This window comes from Strix uralensis, chromosome 3, assembly GCF_047716275.1.
Source record: "Strix uralensis isolate ZFMK-TIS-50842 chromosome 3, bStrUra1, whole genome shotgun sequence".
Lineage (NCBI taxonomy): Eukaryota > Metazoa > Chordata > Aves > Strigiformes > Strigidae > Strix > Strix uralensis.
This window is the reverse complement of record NC_133974.1, coordinates 112,249,922-112,270,624: the sequence shown is the minus strand read 5'-3', so window position 1 is coordinate 112,270,624 and position 20,703 is coordinate 112,249,922. Positions and strand designations below refer to the sequence as shown.

Sequence of the window (20,703 nt, the reverse complement as noted above, 5' to 3'; positions counted from 1 at the left end):
TCTGAGGGAAAACTTAACGATTCTGGAAGGGTATGTGTAAATGAAACTTCGCACTGACATTTCAGGTTCAGTGGTGATGCTGACTGTCATTTTTGCTGGCCCTAAAGCAAAACCAAACAAGGTTAACCAAGCCTCTTACAGCAAATTCTATCAGCTAGATAAGATGCGCAGCACTTAATGTACAGTACATTGGCTGATTGTGAATGTCGCCAGTGAAGAATGTGAGGCCAACTCATTTTTTTGTTAAAAACTCTGACTGGGACGATTCCATCTCTGCATAAAGAGATTATCATTGTGTCGCTGATTGGTTAACCTGTGTTCCCATTATTCAGGATTATGCATGCAGTAAAAGGTCTATCCAATACATGTTGAAAAATCAGTGGAAGAATTCTTATTGATTTTCTATAGATTGTGACATAATATTGGACCCAGTCTTTCACATCATTGCTTTAGCACTTCGTCATCAGTACTGAAGTGTCAGCTAACAAAAGCCAAGGAACCATGGCAGTATTTTTCTCATATGACTCATGAATAGATGTGTATATAAAATGGGAACATTAGACAAAGCCAAGTTCTTATACAATTTATACCTCTTTAATTATCTTCTGTCACAGCAAGTTATTATTGTTTTTAATTAAGCAAATGTCCTTAGACTGGCAAGATGTGCTGCTTCATGCTTTATCCCTGCTGGAAATGTGGAAGGAGAGCTGAGGTTTCAAGCACCCTGACATCCAGTACTGTATATTATGTTTCCCTAACTCTGTCTTCAAGGTGAGCAGTCAAGATAAGCCAATGATCTGCAGCCCATCTAATTTGTTTTTCCATCATTTTCTTAAGTTGTCTTACATGCAATAATCATTACAGTGTAAGTGACACTGCTGGGAAAATCAATTCTTCCTCACTGAATAGAAAATAACTTACACTACACTTGAATCATAATTGGTATTTTGTTTATTTTGTCGGACTTGTAGTTAACTGCTGACTACTTTGGCCAAGAAAGTGCTGTGTCTTCTGGCAAGGCACTGCTTGCTATAAAACATTACGAAATCTACTTCTGACTGAAATGTAATAAAAACTGCTTATGGATCTACACTGAATTTTCTGTCAGATGTTCGATATTATGTCCTTGAAGATTAAAAATTCTCCGAATATTTATTAGCAAGATGGAGGGCTATTCCAGATAGGCTTTGAACCATGCTCATCACTGGAGCTTGTGAATGACTTTCAGTAGTACATCTGTCATATATTCTATTATTATAAGATTATTATTCCCCTTTTGCTGTTTATCTATAATTCAACCACAACAATAAAAAAGACTCCTGTGTGCTATATGTGGGCACAAAGCCCACATAACTGATGCCAGCTTTTCAACCTGAGGATGAATGGGAGTTAGCAGAGGTTATCAGCACCATGCATTGTTCTCACACCTCAAGGTTATCATGTGGTGTGCCAAAAACCTCTTCAGCTATACTGTATTTGATTAAATAAATCCAGGGCTGGTAGTAAGTTATATTGGAGGAGGGGAAAAAAGGGTTTTTTAAGTGCTTTAGTTTCATGTGCAGCACTTGTGCTCCAGAACTGATGCTCGAAGCGTTTGTCATAAAACGCCTGCGATGAAAGGGGAGCTCATGGTGATGTCCCGGTGATGAACAGTACAAGCCCTCCACTTCCAGACCCAGGGCTGGTGATCTGGGGTCCAACTGAGACTTGGAAAGCTGTTTGGAGCTACAATATGCTTTTCCTAGGTTTCACTACTGAGGCCACTATTAATCAAAACAAGCTTATCTGAAGTAGAGTCATCCCCCTATTACCCCGAGTAAGGAGGCAGCCAGGATTCTCCATTTTTCTCCACCCTTGTAGGTGGTGTGTCAAGTAGCAGGAGCATCGGTGTGCTGTACCCTTACATTGCCACAACAGATCTGGAGATCATCTTTTGCGGTGAGCACCCATGTGAGCAGCTGTGTGCCCAGGTGAAGGTGCACCGTGCAGAGCGGGGACCCTGCCGCTTCCACACTCCTGCTCAGCTCCTCAGTGACCTGGCCCTTTGCTAGTGGAGCTAGCCCTGGAGCAAAACACTGAAGCTTCCCTGGTGCAAAGTCCCTTTGGGGAAAAAAAAACCAAAACAACACAAAGAGGAAAACAAGGTGCCTGTGTGCAAATGCCCCCTCCCGTTGCCTGATTGTAGTCAATGACATCCCCCTCCAGTGGATAATCCTTGGCTGACTATTTGGGGGAGAGAGAGCTCCTCAACGCTCTTCAACACCACTTCCTAACTTAATATGTGGATAAAATCACTTTTCCAGTGATTTGACCAAGAATCTCTTCACTTGGGCATTAAATCCCATATATAATGTAAGATACTTTGTGCTTGTCTATTTAGTTCTGTCCTCCCTTAAATTCCTGCATATTTCTTCAGGACAAAGGATCCATTTCCTGATTTTTTTTTTTTTTTCCCCTTCTGGGGAAAGCAAAAAGAAAGGGAGACTGTGTTTGTGTTTGGATAACCAGAAGCGTTTTCAGGCTCTGTATCCTACTCTGTGTACAGCTGTTCTGGGAGAGATACTGAAAAGTTGCAAGTGGATTCCTGTGCCACCTTATCTCATTCAGACAAGAGAAGACACCCCTTGGCTTATAACGATAAGCTACAGCCTTGATCGATTTGATCTGTGCTTTTGTCCTTCTTCATAATTTGAGCTATTGATTCTATTTATTAAAACTAATTTAAAAAACACAAGCCCTGAGTGCTCTGCTGTTCCAGATCAGGCTGCTTCGGGCAGTCTGATCTGAAGTTAATCCATTCACTGCTGATTTATTTTCACTCTGTTTTCAAGCAGAGTTCTGTTTGGTGTTTCTTTTTTTTTTTTTTTTTTGTCCTCTGTTTCTCTCTGAGAAAAAAGACATTCAATTTCACACCTCCAGTGAGAACAGGGGGGTCTAGATTCCTTTTTCTGATATATGAAGTGAGCTCAGGAAAGTTTACCTGGCTCATATTCATGCAGTTTTTGCTCAGATGGCAGACTACTCTGTATTGTTCTCTAGTGTCTTAAATCAAAAACCTACCTTTATGCTAGAAAAAAAAAATCTGAGTATTTTCTTAAATGATTCATCTTGCCATATTGGAGTTAACGGGACTCACCGTGTTCCTGAATTAAGGGCCAGTGGAGGAAATCCTTTCCCTACTTCTTCCTGGGAAGCACAGGTTTGTGTAAAGGCTGGGGGATAGTTCCTTAAAAATAAATACCTTTATTCAGACTTAGAGAATCAGGTAAACCCTTACTATTAAAAACAGATACAAAATAAAGCCTTAAGGAGCTAGGCACCTTTTAGCACCAAGCTAAATTTAAGTCTCTGGCCAAGAACCAGCAATTAGTGCTTAGTGGTATTTATTTACTGTCAGTGTGTTTTGCTGGTGATGTTATTGTAGCCTTCTTTCCCTTAGTTTAACACAATTGTTTAAATCTTCAAACTTCAAATCCTTCTGCTGTTTAAAAGCTCTGTGGGTGTCCTGCTTGCACAGGGCCTGCCTATTGTGACCACTGCATCTCTTCATCTTTGCTGCTATAGCATATTCTTTCCACAGTAAAAAGTCTTATAGTCTGTTCCTAATTTATCCTGAGGTCTCCTTGGTCATCTTCACAGTCTAAAGCCTGTGATTTCTTCTGCAATATGTCATAACTATCAGCTGGAATCAATCAGATAAAACATATGGTCATGAAGAAAACAGTACAGGGTGATAGACTCCGAAGACTTGCTGTGCTTTTAAAAACATTACACTTTACTTCAGAATCAATATGGACACAGAAAGATGAAGTTAGTATTACTGAATATTTCTTTGTAGGTTAGAAATGCCTTATGTAGTGCAGTGGGAAGATATCTTCGTTTTGACTTGAGTCACAGGTAGAGTATTTATTGGATACCTGCTAAAAGCAATATTTAAGCAAAACCACAGCTGTTCAGGTATGGTAAGAAAGCAAAGCCCCTCAGCTTGTTTGTGATGCAGTCTTGCCCCAAAACTTCACAGAGATGTTGCAAGAGTCTTCTGGGAGTGGTCAGCAGCTCAAATTTGGCACATCAACACCAACCAAGGGCATGTTAGATCCTCTTTCCACAACCCCCTGCCTTGCCCCTAGGCTTCCAGGCAGGAGTACAGCCCCACAGAGACATGATGATCAGTTTTTTCCGCTGTAGGAAGGGAGCCCCTCCTTTGCCTGCTCTCTCCCTGCAATATAAGCCATGGCTATGGTAAGGTGGATCAAATATCCTGTGTACAATAGGGATTCTTAAGAGCTGCTAAAGGTAGAGTAAGAATAGGGCAAGCATTTAAGATGTATTACCACAATACTCCTCCAGCCTCCAACTAATTCCAGCCCAAGGTGTCGCGGAAGAAAGTATTGACACGGTGATATTTAGTAAGAAATCTAGGTTTATTAATAACTAACAGCAATTTGTTATTATAAAACAATTCAGAAATACTAAAAGAAAGAAAAGCGACTTATTCAGATTCTAAAATGACAAGATTCACACTAACTTACTTAACAGTACCTATATATACACACATGCATGCACATAACAAAATGGACAAACATACAGAAACAAAGGTGTTTGGATTCAGTAGAATGAACACAGAACGGACATACACACACAGAGACAAGGGTACGTACACACACACACACACACACAGAGTAAAGAGAAGCTAGCTCAAAGAAAATTTCCCTCTTGAGTTTAGAGCAAATACTCCCAATGCCTTGGCATTCCTCAACGGGCGATAATTGAGACTCGAGCGGGGGACTTCGCCCTGGCCTTCCGTCTGGAGCAGACGACACCTTAAGGGTTTGGTACCTGAGAGGCGTCCCAGCTCAGGGGAGATGCTGGTCACAGGCCCACTGCAATCCAGGAGAGCTCAAAGGGTCTCCCTGGTGGTCGCCATTTATAGGGTCCAAGATAATTGACTTTTGTCAAATGCCTTCTGGTGCCTTCCAGCAGTTACAAAAGAATTTGATTAATGTGCGACTCTGTTATTGTTCCCATTTGACCACATCCCAGGCACAGGTGTGCCAGGCCCTTAGGAGTTGATGGGCCATTTTAACCATTTCCGAGCAATCGGGAGGGGCAGGAGCCAGGCTCGTTAACATTGTCAGTCCTTATCTCCACAGACTGGTGTATAGCTCGGGGGATGTGGGTGGAATCGCACCTAGCACCAAGCAGCCCAACAAAGAGGGGCGGGGGGGGGGGGGGTTAAGGATTGCACCACCACACAAGGGACTGCCTGAAATTCTTGTTTGTTTAGTAACCCTAATTTACCTCTCCTCAAATTACTTGTACCTTCTACCTGTGAGCCCACATCAGCTTCTTGCACCCACGCAAGCTGCATGAAGGAGTTCTGACAGTCCATGTGCACTGTGTGAAGAGCCAAGCCCTCTTGTTTGCTTTGAATCTAGCTGTCTCTGGCCTTGCCTCTAAGCTTTTGTAATGGAAGAGCTGATACAGCATCAGTCCTTGCCCACCCTCTCTGAGACATTTTGTAGACCTCTAGCATCCCTTTAAGATTTTCATGCTGGGAAGTCCAAGCCAAATTGGTTATTCCTCTTAAGGAAGCCATATCATGTCTTTGCTGAGCCTTATTGCCCCCTCTTTACCTTTCCCAATACTCAGATACCCTTTTTGAGATGAAACGTATCAGAACTGCACCCTCTATTCAAAGGCTATATGAACCACTGTTTTTTTACTGTAGAGAAGGGAGAGGAAGTTTTAGAACAAGAGTGCAGCAAACAAGTGACACAAAACCCTTAAGCATTTGGAGTATTATGAGCCTGAATCTGCTTTTTAGTCCACCTCCCAAAGTGGGGGTGGAGAGCACAGTAAGGGACAACTTGAGATTTTGCAGTGGCAGTGCATTTCTGCTGATTTTACAAAGATTATCAAAATGATCTGGCAAAAGAATTTGCGGAGAGCTGAAACATTCTAATATTTTTTTATTAAAGAATGCTGAAGTATTCTTGTCACATTTATTTTTGGAAATGTCTTGTAGAGACAATTCTGTGTGATGAAATAGGAGTCTGAATGTGGTGCTGAAAATATTACCCCTGATTCAGTTTTACCCTTTGATCTTCTGGCAAAGGGAAGTGACTAATCCTTGAATTGTGTCAACCTAAGGAGCAAACCCTTCTGCAATATATAAAAACTTGCACTGGCTGTAAATATGGAAGGATACTTCAACGCTTTAATCTAGACAGAAATCGCCTGTTTCAAAGAGTGCCAGAATAGGTGGTGTTTGCTTGTGCTGGTCTGGGTATGTCTCCTCATTTTGGCAGAGTTGTCCCAGGCTGGCTGCAGTGCAGGTTCTTTGCTGCTCTGATGTGTATCTCAGCAAAGAGATGTGTACCTCTCCAGCTCCGCCTGGCTCGGGGACATCTTGAGTAGAGTGATATCTTGGTAGCCAACCTTCTACACATATTTCTTCTTGAATGTCTACCATCCACAGTGTCCTGTAGCAAGGAGTTGCATCGTTGAACTACATGCTGTGTGAAGACTGAACTCCTGCATTGCAAATCTTCTTCACCCAGCTCTTGTCTCACTACCCTGGTCATCATACATGTTTGTCACCTTGCTCCTCACTCCCCTTCCAGATCACTTATTACGCAGGCCCTGAGCAGGTCTCCGTGGGATGCCATTCATGACCTTCCTTCACTCAGATGACTGTTACATTTATTCTTGTTTCTTCCAGTTAGGTTTTCTCCAATTTTACACAAGAAGATGCCTATCACAGTCATTTAGAGAGCTGATGACACAGTCAATTCAAGGGAGCTGATGGAAGGGTGTGTGGGAAGGAGGCAGAAGTCTAGTTTTCATCCACTGAGGTTAGATGTTGCAAAAGATATATTTTCCCAGGCATAACTGCTAAACTCTTTCTTAGAGGTCTTTTGTAACCTGCAGCTGTGCCATGAGCAGGTCAAGTTTCTCCCATCTCTATTTCACCGTTCTGTTACCCTTTTTAAGAGGACCATGTTTGTTTATTATTCTTAAGTGCTCCATAAAGGGTTCATGTTTGAGAAGCACTCCGAAGGTGAAAGCACTAAGCACATCTTTATTCTGAAAGTAAGCTAGTGTTTCAGTTGCAAGTGTGGTCAAGCGGGCATCTTTCTGAAACAATATTACTCACTTTCAAATGCATTAAAGATCCATGCTTGACTCCAGTGCAAGCTTTGCCCTGTGTGTTACTGAGAAGAGACCTGTCAATCTTAAAGGAAATAGTACAGTTAGTATTTTTAAGGATGCAGGTACACTAGCTGCCGTGCTATATTTATTCAGGAACATCATTTTAATATGTGAAAGTAAATCCATGGCTAGTGGAAGATAGATAGACAGACAGGCAAACTCAGCATTTTCAGTGCCAAGATAATTCTTGCTAAAATAATAGGAAAACATAATTTTTTCCTTTTTTTAGTACAAGGAGAAGTGATAAGGATTCCTTGCTTTGTCATTCTATCTGGTGATGTCTCTGGGGAAGAGATCTCAAGAACAAAGAAAGACTGTGAGGGAGAAGAAATGCTCTCAGGAGAGTGCAGGATGAAATTGAAAGAGTCCATCTACCTGCAAATTATATCCCTGTGAATGTTTCCCTCAGCAATCACTAATAGATGAGCTGAGAAAAGTTCTTGAAACGGAAACTGTGCAGCTAGGAAGAGCACCAGTGACATGGAAATGAGTGGTGAGCAATGGCAGTAAATGGGAACATTTACAGGACTTGAAGAAAATGTGCAAAATGCATTACAGTGCGAGGACTACGAGGTCTCTTGCACACGCAGGGGCTTGTTGCTCACGTTAATCTCGTGGGTGCTCCCATTCTCAATGTGCTGTGTGGTGCATCTTCTTGCACAGGCAGCAGCAATTCCAGGAGCCAGCTTCTGTCCCCCTGGAAATAGTCAGCAGAGACGTTCAGCTTAGAGGAAGGCAAGACCAGAGGGGATTAACAGCAGGTTTTGCTTCTTTGCATGGTGCTAGAGTAAAAAAGGTGGGTATCTTTCACCTTTGTCACTTTTCCTGTTATTTCAAAACATAAGTATTCAAAATCTAAATGTGTACTTCAATAAGCAAAAAGAAGGAAATGCTGCACTCACCACAGTGGTAGAGAAGTGGGGGCATATGGCATAGGCCCAGCATATTTCTGTATTTCAGTATAGTTTTGTCTAGCTGGTGCCCTGAGAACAGCAGAGTATATGCCATTTGCATCCAGGACCTCTCCTTCTGGAGATGCTGTTTTCCTGAGACTTCTAGTTGAGTTAGCTGTGTTTGGCATTCACAATGCTCTTTGGAAAATACAGCACGTATTAGATGGCAGAGAGAATATTTACTTTTATAAAGCTCATAATCAGATCTAGAGGAAAAAAAGAGTGCGATCAAGTCTCCAAGTGCTATTGATTAAATGGTTTCTGACTGCTCTGGCATCAAGGAGTATCAGATATCTCATTACAACTTCAAACAAGCCTTTGGACGTATCCAAATTAATCCAAATATTTGGTGGGGACCCGGTTACTTCTTAGGTTGTGTGTGCTAATTAGGGAATGTAACAGTGAGTATCTTTCTTTTTATTTTATTAATATTCTGTGTTATTTCACCTGTGTCCCATTAAGCAACGTAGGTGCAGGGACTCCTTCTGAGTCCCCACACGTAGGTATAGTGCCTAAGAGAATATGGATGAGAAAGTAGGTAAAAAGCATGCTATCTCTTTCTAATGAATTTGTCAAGCAAGATAAAGTGACAGAGGTAAGTTTTGCTAAACCACGATGGTTCAGCACGACATTTTACATAAAAGTTTTTTCTTTCACCTTCACTAAGGCATCCAACCCAGAACCTAAGAAATTTTGTTGCTGGACAATTTGTGTCAGTCAATAAAAATAGCATCATGTATGGAGGGCCTACCAACGTAGAAAGTCCTGAGGTCTTAGAGGCAGAAACACTACACACAAAGAATACTTGTCACCTTTCTGCTATGACCTCAGCTGATGAACCAACCACTGTTCTCTTCCTGCTGTAGAAAAAGATCTTTTTTGACACATTCTTGGGACAGGAGAAGAGTTGAAGTTACTGGCTATGTGTGAGCAGGATGGCTATTCTTGCTCTGAATCAAAAGAGGGTAAGAAAGTTTTGAAGACAACACCTAAAAAGCCCCCTATCTGGGGGACTGTGAACATTTTCCATAACCCTATTTGCCTTGACAAGTTGCCCACGGCAAAGAACACAAAATAAAACAATCTTTGTGCAAGAACAAAATATCCAGTACTTCTACAATGCTCCTTTTGTTAGGAAAGTATGCAGAGATATTAATATAAATAGAGGCAAAACCAAGAGTGTGCTCAGAGTGAATGAATTTTTAATGGCTCCTCACCATAAAAATGGTTGCAGATATCAAGGTCAGATTTTAAGGAAATTGCACATTTATCGCATGCTGTACATTTCTCAAAGTCCCATGTGAGTAAGCTGTGAGGAACAAGCATGTGCTCTTCTAAAAGTAGTGTGATGTCTTACAGGATAATCGATACTAATAAAAGTATAGCTATTTGTAAAAATAAAGCAATCACTATTTTCTGGCTCTCTGTAACCAAGACAGGATAACTTCATTCACTTGTGTTATCTTACACAAAACACTTTTCACAGCATGCCTTTGACATTAATAGAAGCAATTTTAACTGTGCTTTCAAGCTTACTGCTGGCCTTTTTTGTGGATAACTCATTCCTAGCAGTTAAATTCTTCCTGGATGCGAACATGATAACTGTGATTCTGCTCATAGGCCTAAAGAGGACTTGTTTGTTATTGCGATTTGTGCCCGGTGGCAAAACTTTCTTCTCTGTGTGTACGTGCTGTAGAGGAATCCAGAGCTCTAGCTTTGCTTTGCTTTACTCAAGCTCTGGGCAAGCTTAAAGCATGGAGGAGATCCTTCCTGCCATGATGGCATTGCTTTGCTTTCTGCTTTACTTGTCTCAAGAGTGCAGGACGCAAACTTTGCGCTTTGACTTGCAGCCACCCAGATCCACGGAAGGGACCAACGTTCTAGAGTATCAGAGGGTGCTCTGCAGCAAGTCTGCTCAGGGCAGATGTCGTCTGTGTTTCTTACATATCTTGTGTGTTACAGCTACTTGCACCTAAATCTTCAACAAAATTATTTGTCAGACACTTTACAAAATGGGTTAACATACACAGGCAACTGGTCTGAATAGTCACAACCCTGTTCCTTTCCAGCTTTATCTGAGTGTAAAGCAAACCAGCCTAAGTACAGCGAAATAACTGCACTAAGTGTAGGCCATTAAACATCTCAGATCAAGTAAAAGTCCTGGTGTTGCGTCTCTTTTTCTGACTAGGAATTTTGCAATCTTCTCTTTTCTTTTTCTCTATCTTGGTGTTTTTTTTTTTTTTCACTCCCCCATCTCCAGATTCATCCCACCCTATTGAAGCAGAGGTATTTAAAATCATCTTGGAGCTTTATTTTTAACTGCCTGCACATGTGACCTCGGAAAGAAGCTCTCTGCAGCATTGTGGGGGGATGTAGAGCGTTACTGAGGACAGTGTATGCTTTGTCCAGAAACGAAAAGGGTATCAGTGCTGAGACTAAACATACCATGGTTTTGGAAAACTAAGACCAGGGGAGGGAGAGTAAGCTTTACAAGAATGTTCCTTGGACACTTTTGCAGTCTCTTAGATGCTTTTTTTTTTTTTCTCACAATTTTCTGTCCTTCCTTATCACTCCTTATCAGCTGTTAGCTGCTGAGGGGCACTCTGTGCAACTTATTAGCTGACCTAAGCAAGGTCCTGGGGGAGAAACAAATCCCACGGTGACCTTGCTGTGCGCCTGTATGAGCAGCATCACAGCTCTGCTGGGGAAACAGGCATTTTGTTATCCATGTTTTGGTATTGTGGGCACTCTACAAGTGAAATGCCAACAGGACATCAGCTGTGTGCTCTTAAAATGCTTCCCTTCAGCTTTTTGTGGCTGGGTGGCATTATTACACTGAGCAAGTATTCACTAAATTTAGAATAAGAATGCCATCAGTACTATTCATTATCCTTTTAATCTAATTCAAAACAGGAAAGGAAATTGATTTTTAAGGGAGGCCACTAGTAAAGATTAAGGAGTGATTTTTTCACGAGCTACTGCACATATTGCCTTTTAGATTCAGACCTGCAAAGCAGATGGACATCGCTAATAACTTTATCATCACAGTTCTAATAGTATTTACTCTGTCTGTACATTTCTTTGTTTAATGGCACACAAACCAAAATATTTTCTTTCTCAAAGATGCCCCTTACACCTCTCCCAGACCTGAAGAGATTCCCAAGTAGCATACCTGAAAGGAGGGCATGTGCCCTTCCAAATTTATCCTGCGCTTTTCAGTCAGATAAAAGAATGATTTTCCCTTGTGTTGCTGAACATGATGTTATAGGATATGGAATATCTCCCTGGTTAGTTCAGGTGACCTGCCCAGTTGTGTGTGTGTGTGTGTCCAGCCTATAGTCCACCCCCCAGGCTACTCACTGCAAGGGGCAATGTGAGAACAGAGGCGGCCTTGATGCTGTGCAAACACTGTTCAGCAAAAGCTGGAGATTAGTGTGTTATCAGTACGGTTTTGGTAAAAAATCTAAACCACAGCACCGTATGAGCTACCATGAAGAAAATTAACTCTCTCAGAGCCAGGCCCAGTACAGCCTGAAACTGTCTTCTCTATAAAATGTATATTGCCTAATGTTTCCTTGGAATACTCACCTTTACCTGCTTCTATTATCCCACAAAGGAGCAAGCCAGCTGCACAGTCTAGATAACTTGTCCTTTCATAAAAATTTGAAGGGGATGAACAGTTAATTTGAGCACATTAGGTGAATGCAGTGATTAAATGTTTCAAGCCAGGTTGTGCATATTAGCAAGGGATTACAGTCTCTCTCTCATAAGTCAATTTACATGTGTGTAAAGTAGGGGCTCTCAGACTCTCAAATGTGTAGATCATGTCTTGGTTGGAAAAATGAATTGCAAACTCAGACTCTCAAATGTGTAGATCATGTCTTGGTTGGAAAAATGAATTGCAAAGCTCTTCCTCCATTATTCAAGCATGCCTGTGCCATCAGGGTCCCCTTTTTGAAATGACTCTGTGGTAGTCATCATTGGAAAAAGTATTCTGCTTGGCTTTGGTTCTCCCTTAAGATGATGTCATAGCTCTCTGAAAAGGTGGGCCAGTAGGATGGTAGGAGTGGTGTTTTGTCACTGTCAGTGCCATTTCTCATGATCCTGTTAACCTTATGAAGTCCCAACCTCAGCACCTCCTGGAATTGAGGCAACTAATATAAATCATCCTCATGAGTGTTGAAAATAGCTTTCTGACATGATATGAATGCACTCTAAAGGCTTTAAAACCAGAAAGCAAATAAACACCATCTTTTTATGTTTAGCTTGATGGTTTTTGAAACCTGATATTTTAACATCAGATTTACAAGTTTTGGACTCCTCTCTGTTCGTTATTAGGAAGGGGAAACAATAGCTATATCTGAAATCAGCTACAAACTGCTTAATAGGTTATAGAAATCTTCCACTTAGGCAGCTGGTTAAGATAAATACGTTCATGTGTATCTGTATATGTCCCCTTCTAGTGAGATGTTTATTAGAACCAGCCCCTAGTCTTAGTGAAGTCATATGGTAATGTGAACCCATTTCAATGAGCTGGGGGCTTACAAATGTTCTTCATAAATATAAACTAAATCTCATTTAGCTCAAAAGAATCTCGTGATTCATTAAATTGACAATTAGGACAAAAGTTTAGGGCCAAAATGACAAAACTCGATTGATTTACACCATCCGGGGTACAGTCTGCAGTATCTATTTGTTTCCTACTACAGCATGAAAAGCAAAATAGTCCTTCACTGTTGTGTTGACTAATCAAGCGAGAACAGAAAATAAACAGGGGGCAGGATTTTGTTGATTTTTACATTTAATCAAGAGCACACTAAATAGGTCATGGCACCACTTTGCCTTCTCCTGATGTAAAGCAAAGACTCATCTGTTGCTTGTGCTGGAACCTGCAGCACATCTCCAAAGCAAGAAGGCAAAACAAAGAGACAACCAAAAAAATTACAAAGAGTAAATTAAATTTCACTGTAAATCTTTGTTTGACAAAATACACATTGCTGCACAGGTTTAGAAGGTGATAACATCAGTCTATTAGCTCAGAGATTAAAGTAAAATGTTCTTCAAAATCCTATCGCGTTTATTTCTTTGGAACCGCATTTGGTGCTTTAGCATTATGGTCACCAAAACTTTTTGACTTTTTATTTTATTTTCCTTTGGTCCTTAAGTTGTAAAGTTTATCGTATCTGCTTGATATAGTTCATTTTAACATCATGAATTTGCAATTTACATGAGCCAGGGAAGATAATTCTACAATGCACAGGCTTTCTGATTAACTGTGTGTGACTTAAGTAGATCTGAGAAATGAGTTTTTATTAAAGAGTGTTTTGAAAGACCTAAATTCAGCCATACTTTATGAAGCAGAAATTATTTATTTTTGTAACTAGTCTAATTTCTGATAATCAGTACAGTCCTTTGTTGTGCAAGGTTATTGGCAGTGGTGAGGGACGTTTGCCAAGGAAGGGCACTAGGAGGAGGGGGAAACAGTGCAGTGCAGGAGTAAGTTCTGGTGGAGAATTTACACCAAAAAGTATGTTCATAATTGCTCAAGAAAAAGCTTGGGGGACCGGAGTCTGAGAACTCATTTGATGAATATGCAAAACGTATCATTTTGCACATAAATGGCTAACCTCACAAACACAGTGTATTTACATTGATTTGCTTAATGTGCACACTTCACGTTTCCTATGCACCTTTTTTTAGAGACGTGTGGCAGAAATTACCTGCATGGGTTTACTTTTTTAGTCTGGCAATTTACCAATGCTTTTTAATCGCCCATACCTTGGGCATCAGATACTTGAATAATGACATCCAGTCCTCCATCCCTTCGTGATGAGGTCAGTCGGATTTCTGTCACTGAATTCATGTGGGGCTGGATGGAAGAATATTAATTTTGCTGGAGTTTTTTTTTCCCTTCAGGTCTTACTTCTGTCTGTCTGAACTACTTCAGCTGCAGAAGACTCTATTTTAGGAAAAGTTCAATAAATCTCTTCATAACTGGAAATGTTAGAGGGTTATTCAGGACCATTTTATCAGTACCTGCTAATTTCTGGTGTTTGCATCGTGTCCTCTATAGGCTTTGAGATTAAGTTGGCACTATGATATTTCTCTTATACTAGACACAGCCATACAGAAACAAGATGCACTTGTGTTTTTTGCTCTTCATGGTGATATAAGGTGGAGTAAGTCAGTCACCTGTGTCAGTGACTTCATATTAACTGAGAACCCACTCTTTTAAATAACCAGGCTTAGATGTCTCTGTATAAATAAACAAATCAGTAGGAGATAGTTCTGCCCTAGTCCTGACAGGTCTAGTCTTAATTATCAACAGTTTTTCAGTAGTTTCATAACAGAAGAATTTACTCACACTCATTCCTGAAACAAAATAAAGTAATATAATAAAGAGGCATATAAAACACCTAAAAATGAAAAATAGAAAAACCTGTGGGAATTGTACATGTTCAGTCCAAAGAAACATAGTCTGATTGTAAGCTTACCTGTCTTTCCAGATGTAAAAGGATATTACTGCTCAACAGAAAACAGTTACTCTCACTGATCATAAAAACAGAAGCAGGTAAAAATCAGTTAAATATTAAGCAATATTATATACTTAAGTAAATATTTATATTATAATTCATAACACACATATATAAATATATAAAGTGTAAGTGATTATACAACTGCAGTAGACACCTTCGGTTTCTATCAATAAACTCCCCAAGAATCACTTTCAACAGATGTATTTAAATCAGGATTTAGAAACTTCTTCCAGATGTCAGGACATGTATAGGAGCAATAGGCCAGACTTAAATCTAGCTTATACTTCTGTATGTAGGGTATAACAGCAGTTAATATTTCCATTCTTCTATTTCCAGCCTTCTCATGATGCAGGATAACCATGTCACCATTTGGGGCTTGTTTCCTTTCCTGTGCTTGTTTCTGTTCTCTCATATATTAAGTTGTTGGTGGCTCCAACACTGGAGTTCTTGCTAGGACTTCTGGGACCTACTGTAACACAAATAACATCAGCATCACTGACTTTGGACTTCTAAAAATGTAGGGGTGTTGTTTAATTTGTCGCGGGAAGATCAGCTCTAACTGTAATGGCTCTAAGAGAGGATGGTAGGGTTAAGTTCCCCTTTGTTCTCCTTGGTGGCACAGCGAGTCTAGCCCTGGCTGCATGATGCTTGAGCTTAGACTGGGAGAGGTCCCTTGGCTGCTGAGCATCCTCCTGGGGCATGAAATATGGGAGTTTGCTCCACGCAGGGTGAGGAGGGACCTGAAGCCAGAACTCCCACTGCCTGTGTCTGTGCTTCGGCTGCCAGGGCTGTGTTGAGAGACCACGATGCCTTCCTCCCTCCTGGCAAAGCCTGCTGCAAATTGGGGCTTCCTGTGCGTGTTGAGGCTGGTGCTACACCTGCAGCTCTGAGGCAGAGCTGAAAGCTCTGGAAGATGAGATTTAGTGTTTCCCAAGGGCTAGCTCTGTGTAGAGATTTTTGGATCACTTAACCCTCAGTCTAATCTTTCTCGTGCCTTATGCGGGGCACCTGGCTCTGGATTTTCAATTCTACACCATACACCGAGTGTTTAGGCTTTCCAGTGCTTTCCTTGCTGGTGTCTAAGTGCTAACATAATTTTTTAGGACCAAATACTGCATCTCTTCATTGAGTACATGTTTTTTAAAGGATGCTTTTGTTTATTTGTTTGTCTTGATGTGAAACATGTTTGAAGAAAGATGGGCTGGATTAATTTCTTTGACCCTAAAATCATGCCAGCAACAAAACCAAGGAAACGCTTTCCTCCATGTACCTCAGAAAGAATTAGTACTGAACAGCCAGTATGTCAAGTTAAGTACAGATTGATTCTGGAGCCTAATTGGTGAGATTTATTGACAATACAGCATTTGGCTAGTTATAATAGACTCCTATTCATTATACAGTTGATAATTCAACAAGTAGCTGATTCTAATTTTCAGTGTTCGTTATACCATCAAGGCTGACTTTATTAGCCTACTCAGGGATGTTTAAAAACAATTAACCTTAATTTTTTAAAGTGGAATGTGAGACTTCAGCTATTAAGCTTCAATTCTGCTTTAACTGCTCCAGGGCATTAGACACATGGCTCCTGAATTCCAGCACCTTATTAACACAGGACAGCAGGCTATTCAACAAAGAAACCTAAAGTTTGATTTTTACTTCTACACACTTGTGGCTTTCCTCATATAGGTAACCTCACATATGAATGAGGTTCCCTTCTTTTAATTAGTTTCGGGACCAAGGTGTAAATTCTTGTTGTGGTGAAGCATGGTGTAGGCCAGTGTTTAACTGAAAAATTGCAAATATCCTGATGATCTGCACCTGCAGAGAGAGGATCCATTTTAGAATGTTGTCAGACAAAAATTATAGGTGGCTTTTCAGACAGAGCACTCTTTCTAGGGCTCCAAAATCAGGCGTGCGTTTCTACAAAGTAGAATTTAGGAAAGGTTTCAAAGCAGATCAAAGTTATAGAGTTTCCTGATGGTTCGACTTTGTAGCACTAAGCCTGCTGGGTGTTTTGCAAGGATCCATTGTACCTAGCTGCACTCTGAAAGCACAGCCACAGCTTTGCATGCATTACACCAGCCATGTTTTCTGTAAAGCTTTACAAATTGCCTAATCCAGGTTAGGCCTTTTCTGGAAGCTCTTTAATCCTTCTAACATTTGCATAATGATCTCAATACTGTAATTCTTGTGTGATAGTGTTGAAGCTCTTTATGACTTAACATTAATGATATACAAGAATAATGGAATACCAAATTGACTTCATCATCTGTCAGGACTGAGAATACCATAAATTTCAGTGTTTAAAAAAGTGTGGGACCAAGTTCAGTCCTGGTGTAATCACAGTGACATCTCTAGAGCTAGGTGGGGCCTGCATTGACTTTGTCCTGCTTAAGTAAATATTAACTCATATTTGGGAATCTAAATGAGGGGGTAGATTCTACTAAAGACCTCCAATTAAAAAAAAGGAACCTTTCACAGTGGTATCCTATCAGAATAATACTTTTTTCCCTAGGACTTTGATTAAAACATGATAATCTCCCATGATAATTCTAAACTAATCAACTGAAATAAAAAATAGATGAGGGTTGCATGAATACTTTATGTGAACGGTAAGAAAGTCTCTAGTTCTGAGATATTGTGTTAAAATTTGCAGGACTACACAGCAGGTAATACAAGGTTGAGTTCCCATTTCTGTCCTTCTGCAGACATTACAATAAGGCAGCACAGACACAAGCTGAAAGGCGATCCCAAGCAGCCATGCAAAACTAGTGTTAAGGTGATAAAAATGAGGGATGGTCTGGCAGGCATGCTCACAGAAAAAAAAGGACTTCCATAGTAATTCAGAACATAATTCATTTCCATTTCCATGAGCAAATAGACTAAGAAACTGAATTATAGGGTGATATTCATGTATGTAACACAGGTGATAGGTTTTTCTAGAAAAAATACCATTTTTTAACAACTATCACTCAATGCAACCAATATCTGATGTCTTGCTTATTTATCTGCTTGGTCTTTAATACCTGGGAGTTTGCATATGACTTTTATTCTCAGAAGAAAACACAAAAATAAAGTATTTCTCCCTACAAAAACAAAACCTCTGTGGGCTTTTTCGTGTCTCAGCTATGCTTTCTTGACCTGGCATCTGGTCATAAGCGTATCATGGGAAGCATGTATCTTGATGAGCAGATATATGCAGTTGTTTGGGCTCAGTACCTATGAATGATTAAATGTGTGAAAGAAAACAATTACCCAGATAACACCTTATTTCTCCAAGGAGTAGTAGAAACCCTACCTTTCATTTGCTGAGTGCCATCAGAAGTTTTGTAGTCCTCTTTGTTTATTGTGATAAAAGGAGATGACTCCAAGTTAACAAAAAGGTTTATATGATATTTTAAATGTTTTTTTCTTCATAAAGCATATTCTGTAACCTTTAAAAAACTATTAAAAAGTTGTCTTGGTGCATGTGTGATTGAGTTGTGCATTCCAAAGTCCCAATTTTGTGGCACATTATGAACTAATTAGAAGAGAGACTGTGAGAAGCAATAAAGGGTATTGAAGTTGCACTGACAGGAGATAGTAGCTGACTCCTTAAATTATCTGTGCTGCAGGTTAAGACTTATCTTGCATGAGCATGCCTGTGCCACCTTACAACCTTGTGTGAGCAACTCACCCCAGTCTGGCTTCACAGGGCTACTTCATCCTGTGCTTGAGCATCTCTCAAAAGAGAGGTTGAGATGAGAAAGACACTGTCCCCTCCCAGCGCACAGCAAAGCTGCGGTCACCAGGTCTGGGTTTCCTACTGAAGCAAACAGGGATATTGCATCTACTGATAGATGCTTTTTCCCCTGAGGAGCTGTGCTGTAATTTTTGTCCGGGCAGCTAGTTGGAGTCCCACGAAACCTTTGAACATTATGGCTGTATTTAGACGTCAAAGCCTTCAGCCTGGAGACTATCCTTGTACCTGTGGTAAAAGCCTCTCCTGTGCTGACAAGGCTACCGTGCAGTCCTCTGTTGTGAATAGTGAATGATCACCCCATTTTCTCTATTTTCAGGAGATTTGTCCTCACCAAGATGAGAGTCATTCCAAAAGGAGCTTTCGCAGGACTTGGTGACCTAGAAAAAATGTATGTATTATGTCAATATTTACTAGGAAACAACTATTTTACTCCAAACAGCAGTTTCTGGTTGCAGCTCCTTTTACAGCCAGTGAGTAAGACCCTATCTCTGAGCTTCAGCTAGTTTCATCTTTCTGTTTAAAAAAAAAAGAAACATTTTTTTTAACCCCATGTTTCAAAACGTTGTTGTCATAAATACATTTTTATATCAGCAAGCAGGCAGTCCTCGGTCAAAGAGCTGGATCAGCATGGAGTGTCATTACATTCAATAAATACAGTGCCATAGCAGAAGATCATGGGAAACTGATTATTTCAAGAATTTTAAATGAAACAGTGGAAAGATTAGGGACGAAAGCTCTCCTGTTCATAACAGGTCAGCCAATTCTCTTTTTACTAATGAATAAATAAGATTATTTTGTGTGTGTTCACAGTCAGGATGTGTGAGAGAAGTCTCTTATGGGTGATAGATCCAAAAATCTTAGCACATAAACTGTGTAAGCACCTAAATTCTGAGAATTTTAGTGATAAGCCTGGAGATAAAGTTATGAGCACCTTTAACGAAGAGAGGTATCATACGTTTCTTAGTATACTATTGTGGATGTATTGCAGCCCACCATCACTAGAAGGAAAAATCCTTAGTAATATGTTTCCTACTGTTCTTTAGTGACAGAAAATCTATGGGTTAGCTGATGCTAGCAGCAGAAGTGATAAGTGTCACAGTCCAACCTGAACTATTCTGGGACATTTACAATTTTTCTGAATTATTGAATTTTGAATATATGAGCAAATCACAACATTTTGTTTAGAAACACACCCAGCGCTTGCACCCTGACAGGAGAGGGTCACAAACAGGCTGTTCACCCAAGAGGAGTCTGAGTGGGAGTGGGAAATGTACTTTAAAGTCAGTGCCTTTTTCAGTGCTGTGTGTGTAACAGCAAAACTAAAAAGGAATAGATTACCAACATTTATCTGCATCATTTCTACCCTTTTCCCTCATACTCTTCCATAAGTAAGGGATTTAGCAAGAAGGTGAACACACAAGTTATGGCGAGGAAAAGGGAAGAATTTTGAACCTAGAGAAGGATGGATGGATGGATGCATGGATGCATGGATGCATGGATGCATGGATGGAGAACAAGCAGTGAACATTCAAGAAGGATTGAAGAGCTACTGGTCAGTAGCAAATGGTAAAGCTCACATGGCACCGGGCTTTTTCTGAAGTGTGAGATCCATTTCAGGACATCACTGTAGGTTCAGGAGTCTTCTATTGGCACATGGTACCCACTAAAAAACCTTCAGTTGCTGCATCCCACTCGCAGATCCAGACCCTCACAAGCCCATCAAGCAGAGCTGTAAATGGTCCTGCAAGCAGCAGTAAGGGACTCTGGAGCAGAGGTAGTTTTTCATCAATCCTCCCAAAGAGAAGGGGTTTGAAAGGGCCAACTGAACCTGGCAAATCAACAATTGGTTATGGGACTGGTGCCACAGCCAGGGGTTCAGCTACTTAGACCATGAGATTCACTTTGAGAAACATGGCCTGCTGGGGCTGATGGGATCCATCTGTTAGAGAAGGGGAAAAACATCTTTGGTCATAGGCTTGCCAAGCTGGTGAGGAGGGCTTTAAACTAAAGTTGCTGGTGGAGGAAAACCTCAATCAATCCCACTCCTACCAGTTTGATGCCAGCACCAGCAATAGATATCCAGAGCCTGGAGAGGGGTCACAGAACAGGAGAGCACCTGCAGAGCTGCACAAAGGAGTTCCAGCCAGTAAGTCAGCTTCATCAGGGGTCACACTTAAATGCCTCTATGCAAATGCACATAACATGGGGAATAAACAAGAGGAGCTGGAGATGTGCACACGTCTGCAGGGCTGTGACC

The 20,703-nt window shown here is 40.7% G+C and overlaps 1 protein-coding gene across 1 annotated transcript in view; it reads left to right on the top strand.

Moving 5' to 3' along the window:
• FSHR (follicle stimulating hormone receptor) overlaps positions 1 to 20,703 on the top strand; it is an 87,087-nt gene that overhangs the window by 13,387 nt on the left and 52,997 nt on the right. Inside the window, exon 2 of the mRNA XM_074864880.1 lies at positions 18,763 to 18,834. Coding sequence (XP_074720981.1) covers positions 18,763 to 18,834 — 72 coding nt within the window. The remainder of the gene's footprint in view (positions 1 to 18,762; positions 18,835 to 20,703) is intronic.